Below are 14226 nucleotides of genomic sequence, written 5' to 3'. Positions count from 1 at the left end.
GAGGAGAGAGCAGCCTCACAAGGAGCAAGAGGCAACGGGGCTTGAGAGAGAGGGGAGGTGTGAAGAGTGATGTGTCCCAATCATGTTGTTTTAGACACTCCGAAGCATCACGGGATGCAAGTACAACAACAACATCCCTTACACTCCTTGTTCGCAAGGGCTAAAAAAAACAGAATTGCACATAACCGTTACAGTAATGCAACCTTCTCTCTTATCAATGTCACTATTTTTATAACCCCAAAATGTAATTAGGAGTGTATGTTACACGTTGCCGGGCTGGACGCACTGGGAGGCATTTAATCATCATGCTCAATGAGTTAACTAATATTTTTGGCGAAGCTGCGCTGTTTCTTTTTTTATCTAGTTTCACAAATCACATTCATCTCAGGAACACATATTTCATATATCACAAACACATAATAAAATAATACATGACAGAACCATCCTGGAATCACATTCTTCATCCATGATGACATCTGGCCCATTCGGGCAATCTTTCTTCCGAAACGGTCTTAAAAATACAGAGGTCATTTTGACTTACTGCTAAAAAACAAGATTTAGAGGGATGAGTGTGTGTGTGTTAGATGTATAAGCAAGAGTGAGGTAAGAGCACAGATTAACCATGGACGATGATTAATATAACTTGACTTATTGACTTAGTCGAGCAATTATCGCTGTCTTTTCTCAGGCTCAACTTTCTCACTCTCGCCACGAAACACATGGGGGTCTTGAAGCATGTGTGCACCAACCGCACACCCACACATCGCCAACCCGCCCTCCACTCAACCTTAAAACCACCGTGGGTTAAATATAATTAATCTTCTTTAACAATTCTGTCACGGAACTGTCTGGGAGCACCGAGACAAACACACAGATAGCGGCTGCATGCTGATGACGGCATACACACTTCTATGAATGTGAGCATGCACATTTACTCAACGCTGGGACCAAAACCACAGGGCTTCGGGCCATCACATATTTGAGAGCCCTCGGGTAAGAGAAGTGTGTGTGTGTGTGTATTACCTGGGGGGACTTGTGGGATCTCCAGCTGTACTGGTGGCTGTGGAGGCTGGCCAGAAGCACATTCTCATCGGTGTCCACCTGGCCGAAGCGCAGGGTCTCATGGGTGTCGTTACAGATCACATAGTGGCTGTACAGCAGCTCTTCGGCCTCTGGGTTTCCATTCTGCAAGAAAACATTCATGGGGGGGGATTGGCAGATAAACGACAGAGACAAGAAAAAAGAAGAGGGGCGGTATAAGACAAAGTTCTTATAAATAGAATAAAACCAGGTGATGCGTTTGTGGCATGTGTTTTGTGCACTGTGTCTGCGCAGGGTGTATATAATCACATATGCAGATGTGCAAAATGTATGTATTTTTAATCTTAAAAATGCACATCTTCGTGGCGCAGCTGTCAGCCAGTAGGAGAACCAGATGAGTGATATCAACTGTGGGAGCAACAGAACCTCAACAAGGGAGTGAATCATATCAAAACCTGACAGATATCCAGACTGAAGCAGTTTACTCTGAGGTTTGGGGCCAAATCTAACCCCTGGTCCCACACAACAGCTACAGGAGACCTCTTTCTCAGGCAGAATCTCAAGGTTCTCCGTCATTATTTCAGCTCGGCGCTGCACTACAGAGACAAAGTCCATGAGAGATGTCATCAAATGGCAACTCAGCTAATACGTGCAAAGTTCTCCCTGCGATCCACGCAATATTGTGAAAGGAGCATTTATACTGGGATTCCTGTCCATTAAAGTCATCAATATATTGCGGTTTGTTGGAAGAAAACAGCATGGACGAGTGTCTGTAAGGCACACAGAAAATCCAACTCATGAGAGTCACACGGGGATGATGTCCACTCTGACATCATGTTGCATGCAAGAGCGAGGGCTGACTGGCCTGTTATTGACACTGCATCGATGGAAAGAGGAGTGCATCATCTCCTGCATGAGTGCAACATTTCAGAATTGCGCACAGTGTGCGAGTGAGCATGTGGGTGCGTTTTATTTGAGCTCTTTCCAAAGCTTCTCAGGCCCTGATGGGATCTCTCCTACACACCACTCCCTAATGTTTGAGACACACAACCGTGGTTCAGACAGCTTCTCAGCAACCACTCAGTAAGAGAAACCAGCCCACTGGACACTGGGGTTGACAGGGAGAGAATTTATACCGTAAAAAGACAACTTTTGAAAATAACTTTGACAGAGAAAGGTAGAGGGAGCAAGTTAAAGACAGGACAGCTGTGTCCAGGATGAATCCACTGCAGTGGGATCACAATCTGTGACAAACCTCCTGCTGCTGTCTCAAGGAGCCATTGTTAGGCCTGCTCTTTTTTGATGGGATCTTCTTTCCACTCCAATTCACAAGGCAACATGATACACACAACAGAAAAGCTTCCTGTAGTCACTATAAACGCTCCCGGACTATCCAGGCAGTTTAAATGGTCAAATATGAAGACAAAGACATTTAAACAGCCGACATTGTTTCCTCGTTAAAGAGAGCAGGAAGATATCTTCTACTTTAGACACAATCCTTTTAGGAAAGGTCCATAATCCACTCAGATACTATTACTTTATCATTTTTACAGTCTAGCTCAGATCTATGGGGCACATATATAAGTGTCAACTTACATTAAAATGTCTGGAAAACCGATTGTAAACAAATACCCCGAGTCACACTTGTGACATGTGACACCGCGCAGCAGATAGTAAACCTGTAAAAGGTACGCAGTAACAATGAGCAGATCTTAAAGCTGCCTGTATAATCCTCTATAAATGATTCCAATCTACACATCTGCTACAACGAGGAATCTGATCCCTGTATTCGTCTCTTCCCGGCTGCAAACGAAAGCAAAGGATCACGAAAAATGGAAGAAGCACTGGAAAAAAGTAACAGGAGGGAAAAAGATTGCACATGTAAAACTTGAACATCCTGTGAGAAAGCGGCGTGTAAATACTACTGGGATTCTGTGTGGCTTTCCACCAAAGCCACTTCCCTGGGGTTAAGGGCCGGGGGGGAGCAAAAATTGAATGTGGGTTTGAATGGAAAGGACCTGAATCTGGAACCACATGGGCCAACAGAAAAGGAGTCAAAAAGGCTATTTCTGTACTTACTCCTTATGTTTATATTTTCAACAAAAGTAATTTTTCAATAGATGCCATTAAATGCAATTGACAACAACAACAACAACAACAATAATAATAATAATGCAATTTTACAAGACCTTGGTATTTTCAGTGCTATGTAGACTCCACGCTAACAACCCAAATCACAAGCTTAACGATGTGCTGATAGAGATATAGCTAGAGCTATATAGTGACATCCACATGTGGTTTAAGGTTACTGTCTACCATCTTTACAGTTTAGGCAACTGCCTGTGTTCGTACCGGTGTTCTCATCATTAAATGAGACCAACACTGAGAAAAACATCTTCTTCCAACTCACCATTTTTACTGCATTCCTCAAGTGTGAACTGCAGAAGTCCGATGATATGATTAATGACTATTTTTTGTGTGTGTACCTAAGTTTTGCAACAGCTGCTGACGTTAGTCGGGAGAAGATTTTCGTTTAGACGTGTTGAACGGTGCAGCTGAGCGGGGAGAGGGGTCAGCAAAAAGAGTCAGAAAATAATAAAATGGTTTGGGAACAGAAGCCTAATGTTGACTTTGTCCTTCCAACAAAATATGTGAACTCCTCTTAAAGGTTTAAGTAGTCTATATAAAGTCCTATTTTTTATTTTACTGTGAATACTTAAATTAATTGTTCACACTAACAGTAACCAGGCCCTGCCCAGGCCCAACCATATCCTGCACATAACAAATGTTGGATTAATGAGGATAAATTGCAACCACATACCGAAGTGTTTTTATTTCTATTTACTGCCTTGCATCTGGAATTGTTCCAGCCATTTCTGGTTGAGGTGATTTGCTGTGACCGTGCACGGGGCATGTGTGATAGTCCTCAATGGTTCAGTGCAGACCCAATAGGCCACATCACAATAGGCTGTCCTGCCAGTCCTGACACCAGGAAACATGAAAATCACTGAAACAATTACATACTTTAGAAACATCCTTCTGTTGCGGAAGGAGAGGCTCAGCGAGCATTTCCAACTGTTTGCAATTATATTTACAATTAGGATCAGGCTTTGGTGTGCATGCATGTGTCTGGAATTTAAGCTTCCATCACATCAAAGATGCGTTTTAGCTTAACACGAACTTCCACGTATTCTAATGTGCAGGCCGCCACAGAGGAGCTTGGGTTTAATCACTCACACAAGGTTTGTTCCAAGTGTCCCAGAGGTATTGTCCCCATAAATACTCCCAAAATATAAACAATTCTTGGTCATTAAAATGTCAAGAACCTTCAAATTACTTAAGAAAAACATTTAATATGTCCAACTTTTTGTACTCTACTTCTTATTACAGAGGAGCCATGTTCACATGCAGTAAATTTGCCCTACAATTATTACGTGTTTTCTCTTGCGTGTTCTGAAGTGGAGGCTGGAGGTAGTTAAAAGGTTCAGTACAAGTTATGGGACTACTGGCTTTTAAACTTATAAAGTCAAAAGAACACTCTTAATTTATCCCATACTTAAATAAACGCAGCCTACGGGATGTATTTTTGAGAAAGATGGTCTATTTTAAAACGTAGCTGTTGAAGTGAAGCAGCACATTTTCTGTGGTTGTTTGTGTGGGACTTATGCTGGCAGGGAAATGGGACTGTTCATAAAGCCAAATATAGCACCCAATCAGTAACCAACCAGCCTCGGTGCGCTGGTCGTTATCAACAGCGACGTATAAATGCAGCGACCCAACTACACAAGCGCCTGAAAGTCTATTTATGGCGCAACTAATTGGCAGAAGTACGAGATATCTCTGCAGGTTTTAAGTGATGCAACAATGATGCCGAGGGTCAAGCCTGACCGGTCACCCAAAACAGTCGTGAAGAGATTCGGCTTCATAAATCACTTATAACCAGAACAACTGCTTTAGAGAACATTTTCAATACAACCTTAATTTCATTTTCCACAACTAAAAGATCACAGCTGCTGCTAGAAAAACACAAGCTGTAATTCACCTGGCAACAAGAGTCAGAGTGCATCTCTAACCGTCAGAGTACTGTATCCAGAGGCCAGTGTGAGTCAGCACAGAGCCAGGCTAATCCACCATGGGGCATGGAGACATAGACCGCCTTCTATGTATGTGTGTGTGTGTGTGTGTGTGTGAGAGTAGACAAGTAGGTGGAGGATGAGGACCAGATGAAGTCTTGGCAGGTGCTGCCCCTCAAGTTTTACCGTGTTTTCTCGGGCATCGCTTCACACACAAATATCCTGGCTACCAGAATGAGTGCTGAGAGCTGAGAACTGAGACATGACGAGGACCATAGGACTGGAAGCCCAAAAACAGACGCAACCGGAGTCATAGTTTACAACAAACCGTAAGGCAGTTCCATCCTGCAAATTTTATTAGTGCTGGCATGCAACCATGCGAACCATTCTCATGAAATCCACATTGCCGTTTGTTTAGCCGATACTCCACCAGGGACAGAAGGCTGTCTGTCAGCATATTCTCATGCTGCACGTAGGGATTTCCTCTCCTGTGGGTCCACAAACACGGCAAGACTAAGTGTAAATGATCAAAGTTAGAGGGCAAACTCGACTTACCTTAGATGTCAACACATTTAAATACAAAAGCAAACAACTTTGTGTACAATGGTTTTCCTCCTAAATGACCACATCGCTGATGACCACAGGTCCACGTATAAGATTAATGACCCTGACTTGCACGATGATAAATGGGAGTATTTGATTTCACGGCAGATTTTACGATACAATAATAGTTTTACCTACACTGATTTAACATCTTTCCCTCAATTTTGAAACACTGCCCCATTTTTGAAGGAGGTGCCTTAAGGTTAAAGTGTGTTACCTGTTTCCAGCTGTGCAGAGCTGTGTCCACAGTGTGGATGGCAAACTGACTGATATTGAGTAACAGTGGGTCCAAAAATACATTCACATCCAGAGTAGTGTTCTGAGGGCAGAAGGTGGATGCAGCCTGGCCCTGAAAGACACAAGCAGGAAACAATTCTCATGAACAAGCCTGTTCTGGCACAACCTGAGCAGCACTTTGGTTCTGGATATGCTAAAATGAAGAAAAACTACCTGGAGTAAACTGGGCTGAAGAAGCTGAAGATGTGTCAGGTTTCGGTACTCCAGAAGTTTGCATTCTAACTGTGTGGCAAAGCTGAAATCCTGACAGTGTTGCAGTCCGCTGCTCCACTGGCGAAGGAAGACCCGAGGCTCCCGAGCACTAATCACCATGAACTCCTGCTCCTGAGGTAACTTCCTGTCTGGCAGGAAGGGACGAAGTTGTCGAGATGGAACTGAAGAAGGAAGAGTACAATGAAACATGGTGCTGTCCAGTCTGAATGTAAAGAATGTAAAGCCGAGGCCCCGTACCTGTGCCGAGCTGCTCCAGGTGGTGGCAGAGGCGAATGTCCAGCTGAGCTATTTGAAGGGAGACCCCGAGAGAGGGGACAAACCAAGGTGCAAAACAGGAGTCCACACGGGTGCACGCCGCCAATGCTTTTGGAGACACCAGCTGATCACAGGGAAGCTGGGATCCACAGTCACTGTCCGAACTGGAGGAGAGACAACACCAGCAGATGGTCACATATTTGCCACTACGATGAGAAAGGTTTAATAAATTTCCTATAAAAAGATGACGCAAACAAGACGAGTACCGATACCTGTGCAGCAAAAATGAATTTATGGGGTAATAATTAGCATAGGCTATAAACTTAGCTCAAAGTTATGTGCTAGCTCCATAGTTCTATAATGATGAAGTCACAGCCTGACTCTTATTTGTAGCCTAACAGTTTTGTCTCTTTTCAAGTGAGTCCCAAATTGTTCTCATCAAAAATATGTGGCAAGACTAGTCAGACAAAGAGAAATGAGGAGAGGGGATGGTGCCGAGGGCCTCCTTGCTATCTGAAACGGTGAGTTTCGGTACATTTTCACTACTGCGGTTTTTTGGAGAACCTCTCCATGGACATTAATTGTGTGTCATGGTTGATGAGGCTGAATGGAGGGTAATTGAAGTGAATGACCATTTGCTCTATAATTTGCTGCTACCATGATCCACTATAAAAACCCCAGCAGGAAACGCTCAAAACCTGAAAAATGCTGGTGCAGCAGAGCGCTCCTTAAAAAAGATAAGCATCATATGTTGACAATTTTCATTACTTCCAGTTGGCAGCAGGGCCAAGTTATTTTTCTGGTGGAAACTAAAGTAAGGCAGATGAAACGAGCGAGTAAGGAAAGGGGAATCAATTTTGATCAAAAAAGACAAATAATTTAAACATAAAGGATATGCAGTGTGTGGACTATGATTGTAATGAAAGGCAGATGTATATTTTGCTTCACAATGTATCTGCTACTCAGTTTTTTCTCTTTCTTCTTACATGTTTTCTTAAACTTCCCTTTTTGCTCCTCGGGTGCTCTCTAAGCCACACAGAATGTAGGCTCGGCAATTTTCTCCACTGAAAGTTCCCTAAATCTCGATGCAAAGACAGTGAAAAATAAGAGTAAAATAAGATGAGTTTGGAACGAGAGCAAAGACGATGTACCAGATTCCTGGCTGTGATGGGAGGGATGAAGGGAAAACCCAGTGGCAGTGGGATGAAGGGAACAAAAACATGTGCTCTGAGGTGTTACGGCGCTTGGCAAAGCCAGTCAGACCCATCCCAACCCAACTGAACCCAACCCAGTCCAACCCAACTCAGCCCAGGCCGATCCTAGGAACTAATGAGCCAACCCAAAGGGGGCTTTACTCCTTTGGCTTCCCGTCGATTAGATACACTCAAGGTAAGCAGGAAGGAATCCGGATGGGCCCTGACAGGCACTTGGTGTGCTGGGAAATCTCATTAGGTTGATCTGAACGCCTTCCAAGCCCGCTCCCTGCTCCTGCGCACCAGATGTGGGGCGAGGGACACATTGCTAGCGCTCTGTGCTCGGTGGTCTGTGTGCGCTTTCTTTCTGTTTTCCTAACACTGGACGGCACAGAGATTTTCGATCCATCTGTGTGTGGGAACATATACACCTATACACCAGCACGGGATAAGGAACAACACACGCCGTAGAACAAATCTCACCTCTGCTCATCCCCTCCATCTCCATTATTGTTAAGTACGATCCTCCACAGGTCTGAGGCGACCAGCTCCTTCTGCTGGTTGGTGAGGCTCAGGCTGGGCATGTGGAGCTGGCATGGCCTGCTTTCTGAAAGGCTGAATTCCCGGTATGGAACAAAGGCCTGCTGGAGCTCATCCCAGTACTCTAGGCTGCAGGGCACCTGAAAGAAAAGACACGAGACTGCAGCTAAGACATGAGACATGTTTTTACATTATTGGATAATCTCAATCTGTTGATGTGTCTCGATATGTCGGCACCCTGTCCTGATACCGTTTGCCTCAGATTTGAGGCTTCAGTTCAAACAAAAACTATCATGGTTTCCCCTCCCATTATCCTGAGAGCACAGCACTCTTAACTTTAGCGTAATGCTTTGCAATTGGGAAAGAGGTACAACTTCCTGTCAGTGGATACTGTGGTTACATGCAGCAACTGTGATCTGCAAAGCATCAAACACGAATATTTTAGGGACTCTGATTGGAGTCAAGGGTAATCTTTGTCTGGGACAAGGACTGGACATGTAAATAGCTTAATGTCCATATCATTGCCTTGAATTTCTTAATTTCTTATTTACTTGACGACAGACGACCAGAAAAGAAATTGGACTTTTCAAAGCATCACTGCACAACCAAAGCGGAACTAAATTAAAAACAGCCATTAGCATTGAAGTCATGGAGCATTTCCTCAGACTGAATAACAGTCAGGTTAGCCGAGTGTTCCTCACATTCTGTGATGACTGCTAGGCCTCCACTCTGTCCTCTGATACAGGGCCAAAATTAGCCTAAATGTGTCTGCTGCTCCCGTGTGAACTAAACCAGATCCTCAAATTCCATCGACCACCTGCAAAACCCGTCTAGTGATGGATAAATGGTGGCAGCAGGCTTTTAGCAGGACACCTGAAGGATTGCAGGTAGTGTGACGGGAGTGTGTGTGCCTGCACATGTGTGTCTGTGACGATCCGATTGTTTATCTGGAGGCACAACGTTCCCTTGACAATTACCAGACTTATGCAGCTGTCAACAGGCCAGGATGTGCACATGTGAAAGATTTTGTGTAGATAAAATGTGTGTGTCGGTTTATTCGTATACGTCTGTGGCGCTGTACTTCTGAGCAGGAATGCATGAGGTAACCACCACTTACATTATGCATAAAATACCACACAGGTCTTCCTGGAACCAGCTTCCAATAATTGTACCTGACACAGCGGTGCACCCGCAACCCCAATGCTGAGCCGCTGGAGCGGAAATTCAGGAAATCTCCACAGAGAGTTGCCAGAGCTGCGTTGCTAAAACACAGAAGGTGTTTTTGTTTCACCTGTGATATTTTATACACATGACGACATCGAAAATGAATATGTGAGGTAGCTATATGGCACGGCGGACTACATTTGCATGCTTGAAATTGTGCCATTTTCCTTTTTTGAATAGCAGCCCCGGTCTTGCAGATGAAATTGATAACTAATTTAAAGAAAAGTTCTCTTGATGATGGAAAAGAAAGGTTTTTTTAGCACGTCTGGCACTGGGAGCAGGAGGCACCTGTGTATACTGAAATGGGCTGTGTATACGAGTCCAGGAGAGAGGGAGGGGGAGCATAATTGTACATATGAAAGACAATCTGCATGTATACATACAGTATGTGTATACGCAGGTGTGCGCATGCATGTGAGAGTATAATGCAGTCTGGGCAATGTCAGTTTCCGTTGCCTGATTGTGTGTACCTTATCTGATAAACAACTTGTAACCCTGAATAGCTGACATTCCCTTGGCTCAACGGGTCCAATCTGAACTGGCTTCAAAACCCCACCAAACGTGTTCTGCCAGCAAGAGCGCAGCGCCAAATATCAGCCAAAGTCGTCGTACACGTTATCTGAAATTCTGCTTGGATCTGGAGTCGGTCCAAAAAAGTAAAGGCCTTTTCAATTAGTTTAAACATTTCAATGTATTTACAAATATGGTTCAATCCGGGACTGTTGGCACCATCGAGTCCGTCCAGATTAGATTTCCACCCATTTCTGCCAAAGAAGAAACCCTTCAGCACGGATTTACTGCTCTGAAAATGATCAATCACAGCCTTTTAAAAGGTTAACTTAAGGAACCGTTTCCATTTCCACGAGCAGCGCAGGTGTGATTGCTGCATGAATTCAAACACGTCTCTGCAACTGAAGACTCCCCGGGCTCCCAGTGAGGCCGTGACTGCTGACATCCACAACTTTGTCTCCCATTACTTTTATTACCAACATCAACACTGCTATTAGCTCTTCTGTTATTTCACTTATGCCTATATGTCTAAAAATTCCACCTCTCACTACCGCTCATGTCCGGCGGCGCACAAATCAAATTGACATCGAACTGAGCAAATGTTTACTCAGCAGATATAATTAAAATTCTTCTGAAAATGACTCCTGCTGTGCCGTCTCTGGTGAGCCAATATCTGTTCATGTTAATCAGTGTGAAAAATCAGAAACAGGACCATGCTGAGAATTATTAAGCTATTTTTTAGGTGAGTTAAACTGTGGCTCATATTAACTTATGTAGACCTGCTCACTCGCATCTAAATAATAATCATCTAGGCTAAAAAGTCTCTTTCTGGTTTAAAGTGTCACTATAAAGACACAGAATCCCGTCACACTGGGCCTCCTGAAAAAAGAAAAGTGGCTTCTCACGACTGTGAAGCTGCGAGCCGATGGCTAAAGGTTATTGGTTCATCTCAGGCCACAGAGGCTGGAGGATATCAGTTGCAGGCCACGATTACGGTCCCGAGACCTGATGACCGAGACATGAAAGGCTCAACTGCAGGGTCAAACCAGAAGGCACCGGCAGGGGAGCAGATGCGGTCATGCCTGTCTGAAAAAGTCAATGTGAGTGCTCAAACAGCGCACACATGATCACATTCTCTTAGATTTGCAGGAGAGAAGCTAGCAACGTTAGGAGCCAAACGTCAGTGTCTATTACAGCAGAATGGGATACATTTGTTTGCCTACATGCTGATGCAGTTACTCCACTTAAAGCAGATCTCCTCCCGTTTCCTTGATCTGGGGTCAGACCGAATCAAAGCTCCTGTGTTTACTCCTTGTTTCTCAGGCTTCGGAACCCCACAGAGGAAGAGGAGGGGAAGATCAATGACGGCAATGGAAAAAGAGCAGCGGAGACACCTGCTTATGATTCAGAGAACTGGACCACACGGCGGTGAGAAGGTGAGAATGAGTCACTTTCCTCTCTGTGTCTATCACTTCATCACTCGGACCCTCTGAAGGTGGGAACCAGCAGATGCCCTGTAGGGAATCTGTCGTTCAGCTGCCCTCCCCTCGCTCCACGTCCGCCGTGTACGAAAAGAGCGCAGAGAGCAATTTGACTTTGAGTAATGGAAGGAGGTTTGAATTCCCCCTCTGAGATACTGGAACCAGTTGGGAAACCACAACTATTTAAATGCAGGAAATCTTGATTTTATAAAATGTTAACATGATCTGCTCAGGGGACAGGCGAACAGAATGACTCGGCCAAAGAAGCCCCCTCCATCGACCCCCACCACCATCTATTTGGAGACAGACAGTAAAGGGAACGGGAGGTTAGGGCCTTGACAAAAGAGGGGGAAATTAAAGAGGATAATTATAATGAGAAGATGGAGAGGGTGTGGAAACGGTCCCCATTTATTTTGGTCAAATCATGTGATCACTCTGCACCTGCTGATGGAGACCTGATCTGCAAAAACAAGCAAGTCCAAAGAAAAGTGAAGAGGGATGACAAAACAACTCAATACGGCCCCCAGTCTCTTCACACGGCTTCCCAGTATTTCTGAGGGGGCGAACCTTTAGCTGCTCGACCTCTCAAAGCACAGTGAATATGAGACAAATGAAATTTCCCTTTTATATAGAGACTTGGCTATTTCATGCTTCCTTTCCTCCTACTTTTATGGCTACATTTTTGCTCTCCCTAACTAGGCTTTCTTGCTGTGCTTTGAAGAAATGAATAAAATGAAATAAATGAGACTTTCGAAGTTCTCTCAAAAGGAAAGCATCAGAACCATTTTTCAGAGACAGAAATCATTTAAATAAGGGATCACGATGACTTGGCTGATGACCAATAGGTCCTGTTGAAATAACCCTGCGAAGCCAAACCCCTAACTCACACACGTGTGGTAAAAGGTATCCAGAACAATATGAGGTAATGTGGACTGTGCAATATATTAGAAAATGATCCAAACTCTCATAATTATGTGTAATCACAGCATTCAAAAACTCCATGTTCTACAATTTAACAGAGAGTTGTGGTAACCAAAAGAAAGACCACTGCCATTTTCTCACAGAACAGTCCATGATGGACTCAAAGAGACATAAATAATGTCAAACTAGATACTGTTCATGTTTTAAGTACCTTTGGAGAAGCATTTTGACCCAAAACTTTGTCAATTCAAAAGTTGTGTTCGTGGGCAGAGGCTGAACTTGGACCCTTTAGCTGGAACCATAAACTTCTTCGAGCAAACGCAAGCTATTGTTTTAGCTGTCAGTAACATTAGATCAAAATTCCTTCCCTAAAGTTTATGGCTCTTCAGCAGAGGCAGCGTCTGCAGTAACGACCTGATGCTGAGAGCCTCCTCTTTTCACCACGTCCCTGCAGGGAATTCCCATCACCTGATTCTGTTTAACAGACATGTCAGAGGAGACAGGATACATGCCAGGTGACATGAGCGATGAGCAGAAGATGTGGAAACCACATGTTCATCAGGCACTTGGTCTCAACTTAATGCTGTGTATCACACGCCCACTCAAATATGCAGACACCCCCGCACGCACATATTTGTACACAGCCACATAAGAAATCACACACCGAATAAAAGATGTGTGCAGAACAGCATCAGTGTATTCAGGAGAATCCAATGTGTCGTGAGCCTATTCAGGTTCTAATTATTCAACAAACATCTTTAATCTACTGCCTTCCATCAATGTCACTTCATCTGGCAGCACCTTCCAAAACCATCTGTCTTCCAGCCGGACAGAAACACAGGCAGGTAAAATGACCCCACTGGATGTTTCAGAAGGTAACTTCCTCTCCATACCTGGCTACAGTCAGTCTGTTCCCCTCACAAGTCTCTATTGACAGCTTAGATTTTTTTTGGGAACAGGCATTGTTTTTTTTGTTGTTTTTTTTTCAACAAAGATGGAATGCCTCCCAATAGATGAGGCACCCAGCATTGATCGCAAACAATTCCCACTCTGGGACAAAGGTGAACACATCTCCGTACAGCACCAAATACAGCGGCAGTGGCTACAACGCAAACAACAGCATTGAAAACAACGGCACACACTGGTGACATCTCCGCTCTGCTACTGTCATGCTACTGTATATCAAATATACGGACAAACAGTATGTCAAATATACGGACAACCAGACATTTCTCTGGATCTCTGGGGTTCGTCTTCATCTCAAACTGATACAGTTATACAAAATGACCTATTCTTTATTAGATTGTTCAACAATATATGAAGCAACTTCGAGATACTATTCTCAACCTTTGACCATCTTATAAAACTTGTTTTTGACAATAGAATTAATTTTTAATGGAGTGGAAGGAGTGGGGAATTTACAGTCCATTTCAGAGACAAAGTTGACAACATTAGATTTGCTCTGGTTCAACAATGGTCAGCAAATACAGCCCAGAACTCTGACTAAGAGCTTGTCTCTACTGAAATCCTTGGTAAACCCTCAACCTGCTTTTTAGATCCCATTCCCATCTCCTTTATAAAAATGTTTATGACTTTTTAGATGGGATTTAGTAAGTACTGTAAATTATTCCCTTCAGTTGGGTGTTTTTTCCTACTGCTTTCAAGAATGTGGTGGTTAAGCCCATTCTGAAGAGCGATGTTTGAGATGCTTTGGACCTTAATAATTGGCATCAGACAATGTTGAATGTGAACCTAGGCGTGGCCTTGAGAAACCACATCAGCCATATTACTAAGAACACTTTTTATCATCTTAAAAATGTTGCCAGTGCATCCATTTCTTTCTCAAGCCGACACAGAGATTCTAATACATGCGTT

At 43.8% G+C, this 14226-nt stretch overlaps 1 protein-coding gene across 3 annotated transcripts in view; it reads right to left on the bottom strand.

Moving 5' to 3' along the window:
- LOC130532683 (intermembrane lipid transfer protein VPS13B-like) overlaps positions 1–14226 on the bottom strand; it is a 231590-nt gene that overhangs the window by 31974 nt on the left and 185390 nt on the right. For all 3 annotated transcript variants that reach the window (XM_057045445.1, XM_057045444.1, XM_057045446.1), the window contains exons 42-46: positions 8159–8355; positions 6465–6646; positions 6168–6388; positions 5935–6066; positions 1024–1185 (exon numbers count right to left, since the gene is read on the bottom strand). In XM_057045445.1, the coding sequence (XP_056901425.1) occupies positions 1024–1185; positions 5935–6066; positions 6168–6388; positions 6465–6646; positions 8159–8355 (894 nt within the window). The remainder of the gene's footprint in view (positions 1–1023; positions 1186–5934; positions 6067–6167; positions 6389–6464; positions 6647–8158; positions 8356–14226) is intronic.

This window comes from Takifugu flavidus, chromosome 10 (assembly GCF_003711565.1).
Source record: "Takifugu flavidus isolate HTHZ2018 chromosome 10, ASM371156v2, whole genome shotgun sequence".
Classification (NCBI taxonomy): Eukaryota; Metazoa; Chordata; class Actinopteri; order Tetraodontiformes; family Tetraodontidae; genus Takifugu; species Takifugu flavidus.
This window is presented reverse-complemented; position numbering and strand designations above follow the sequence as displayed.